A 2,126-nucleotide genomic window follows, 5' to 3' on the forward strand; every position below is an offset into this window, starting at 1 on the left:
CCGCTTCTCCAACAGCCTCGCGCCCCGACGCTGCTGGAGTGGCAGAGGAGGAGCTGGGAAGCACTGGCCCGCCTGCTTCCCAGTTCTCTGCCCACCGGCAGGCAAGTGGAACCCCAGTGTGGCAAAGGAAGAGCATCTCCCGGTGAGGGAGGGGGTGGCTCCCAGACCTGGAACCTGGCATTGCTTGGAATCCTCTGGGGATTCACAGATCCTTCCAGGCAAACCAGAAGCACAAAGATGCCTCCCTCGAGTCCTTTGCAAGCAATGAATGAGAAGTCCTTTGCTGTCACGCCGCTCTTTGGAGTCCTTTCCCGAGGACAGAAACGCACCTGGGGGTGGTCCGGTTGCCACAGTCTCAACTGCCTTGCCTGAAGCTATGGATCTGGGTGGAGTATTTCTGGAATTGCTCCGCTGGTTCGTCGTCGTCCTCGCATTGCTGCTGGTAGTGTTCGTACAGTTTGGATTTGCTACCAGAACCGGAGCCGTCGAGGGTCTGGAGGTGCCCATTAGACATCCGTAGAATGGTGGAGGTGAGAGATTTGATATAGTTCTTGGCCAAGGTGAGCGTCTCGATTTTGGAGAGCTTGTTCTCTGCCCGGACGTGAGGGATGACTTCCCGCAAGGCCTGGAAAGCGTTGTTGAGCTTGTGCATGCGCTGCCGCTCCCGCTCGTTGCTCTCCAGCCTGCGCAGGCGCCTGTCTTTGGAGCTCCAAGTGAGCTTCGCTGGCCGGGAGGCGGCCTTCGGGCTCTCCGTGTTCCTCTTTTCTTTGTGCCGCAGACATTTCAGAAGCTCATCCCTGCTCTGGGTCGGCTCCTGGCACACGGCGTCTTTGTTGACCGCGTGGCGGCGTTTCAGCCCTTTGCTTTTGGCCTTCATCATCCACGCGGTTGTAGACGCAGGAACACAAACACGGCAACTTCTCTGTTACGAGCTCCTATCAGCAGAAGCTTCCTGCACAACCAGTGGGGCTGTTGGGAAAAGAGGACACCAGGTTGGTTGCTACGAAAGCCACAATTTCATCCTCATCAGGGGCCAAAACAACTGGAGGCTGTCAACCCTCAGCAAGAGAGATGGAAAGCGGTGGAGGCTAGAGAACAGTAGAAAGGGAATGGCCACTTCAGGCCGCAATGGGGGAGATTTCAGCTTGGGTTGCTCCTGAAGAACTCCTTGTGAGTAGAAAACTAGACGAGCAGGAAGAGGGATAGGCCTAGAACTTCTCCACTCCTCACTGGGTTTTCTTCTGGCTCGATATTTGGTGCACCAGTACAGACACCTTTGTATAAAATAGACTTCCCACCTCTCGTCTCAGTTGTGAATGGCACCTGCAGATGAAGATCAAGGCAGCTTGCAAGGGGCAATTCTGTTTTGTACGTCAGCACCTGCATTGATCATCAAGGGTGAACACGGTCACACTGCATCAGAGTACACAAAACCCTGTGCTTTCTGGTGGGGAGAAGAATGGCGTGCGGGAGCAACTCAGCTGCAAACACATAAATAAGCAAGAAATGGGCTTTTCAGGATGCACCAAAGCCCCCTCTGTATTGCCAAAGGAGTATGCAGGGGAAACTTATGGGCACAAGGATGTGATCCCACACGGGTGATGGACCTTTTTCCATCAGGGATACCTTCTCACTGGTCTTTGGTGGGCCCAGATCCAGAAGGCAGTGAGCCACCCCCTTTCTGTGCATGCACATGTGTCCGCGGTCTCCCTCCTTCCCTTCTCTCCATCGTCCCCATCCAGCATTTGGGCAAGGCGGAGATCAGTTTTTCCAATGCCAGATCATTTGCAGAGGACTTTTGACAGTAGCCCAGGGAGCTCATTAGTCCAGGTTGCCCACCTTTGCGGGATGACAAGTGGAAAGTCGTCCACCTTGGCCCAATCTCAGATTCAAGATCTGCTAAGCCCCCCCCCCCCACACACACGCACATTCTGGCTGGCCTTGGGCAAGCCCCTGTCGCTGTGCTTCAGATGCTCCATCTGTAAAAGCAAGGAGGAGCGTAGGCTCTGCTGAGCCATTCGGAGAATGAATGCCTCCAAGAACTGCGGAGTGCCCCAGAACTTACCAGCTGACCCAGTGCTTCCTGGGATCACAGATAAAGGTTCCCGTAAACTAGAAGTTGTTTG

At 54.7% G+C, this 2,126-nt stretch overlaps 1 protein-coding gene across 1 annotated transcript; it reads right to left on the minus strand.

Moving 5' to 3' along the window:
* Positions 1–249: 249 nt before the first annotated feature.
* On the minus strand, positions 250–1,308 carry BHLHA15 (basic helix-loop-helix family member a15). Its single transcript, XM_044433704.1, has one exon. It carries the CDS (start codon positions 878–880, stop codon positions 356–358), a length of 525 nt encoding a protein of 174 aa, XP_044289639.1. The 5' UTR covers positions 881–1,308; the 3' UTR covers positions 250–355.
* Between the last annotated feature and the right edge of the window lie 818 nt (positions 1,309–2,126).

The sequence above is a fragment of the Varanus komodoensis genome, unplaced genomic scaffold (genome assembly GCF_004798865.1).
Source record: "Varanus komodoensis strain SLA01 unplaced genomic scaffold, ASM479886v1 scaffold26, whole genome shotgun sequence".
NCBI classification, from domain to species: Eukaryota; Metazoa; Chordata; class Lepidosauria; order Squamata; family Varanidae; genus Varanus; species Varanus komodoensis.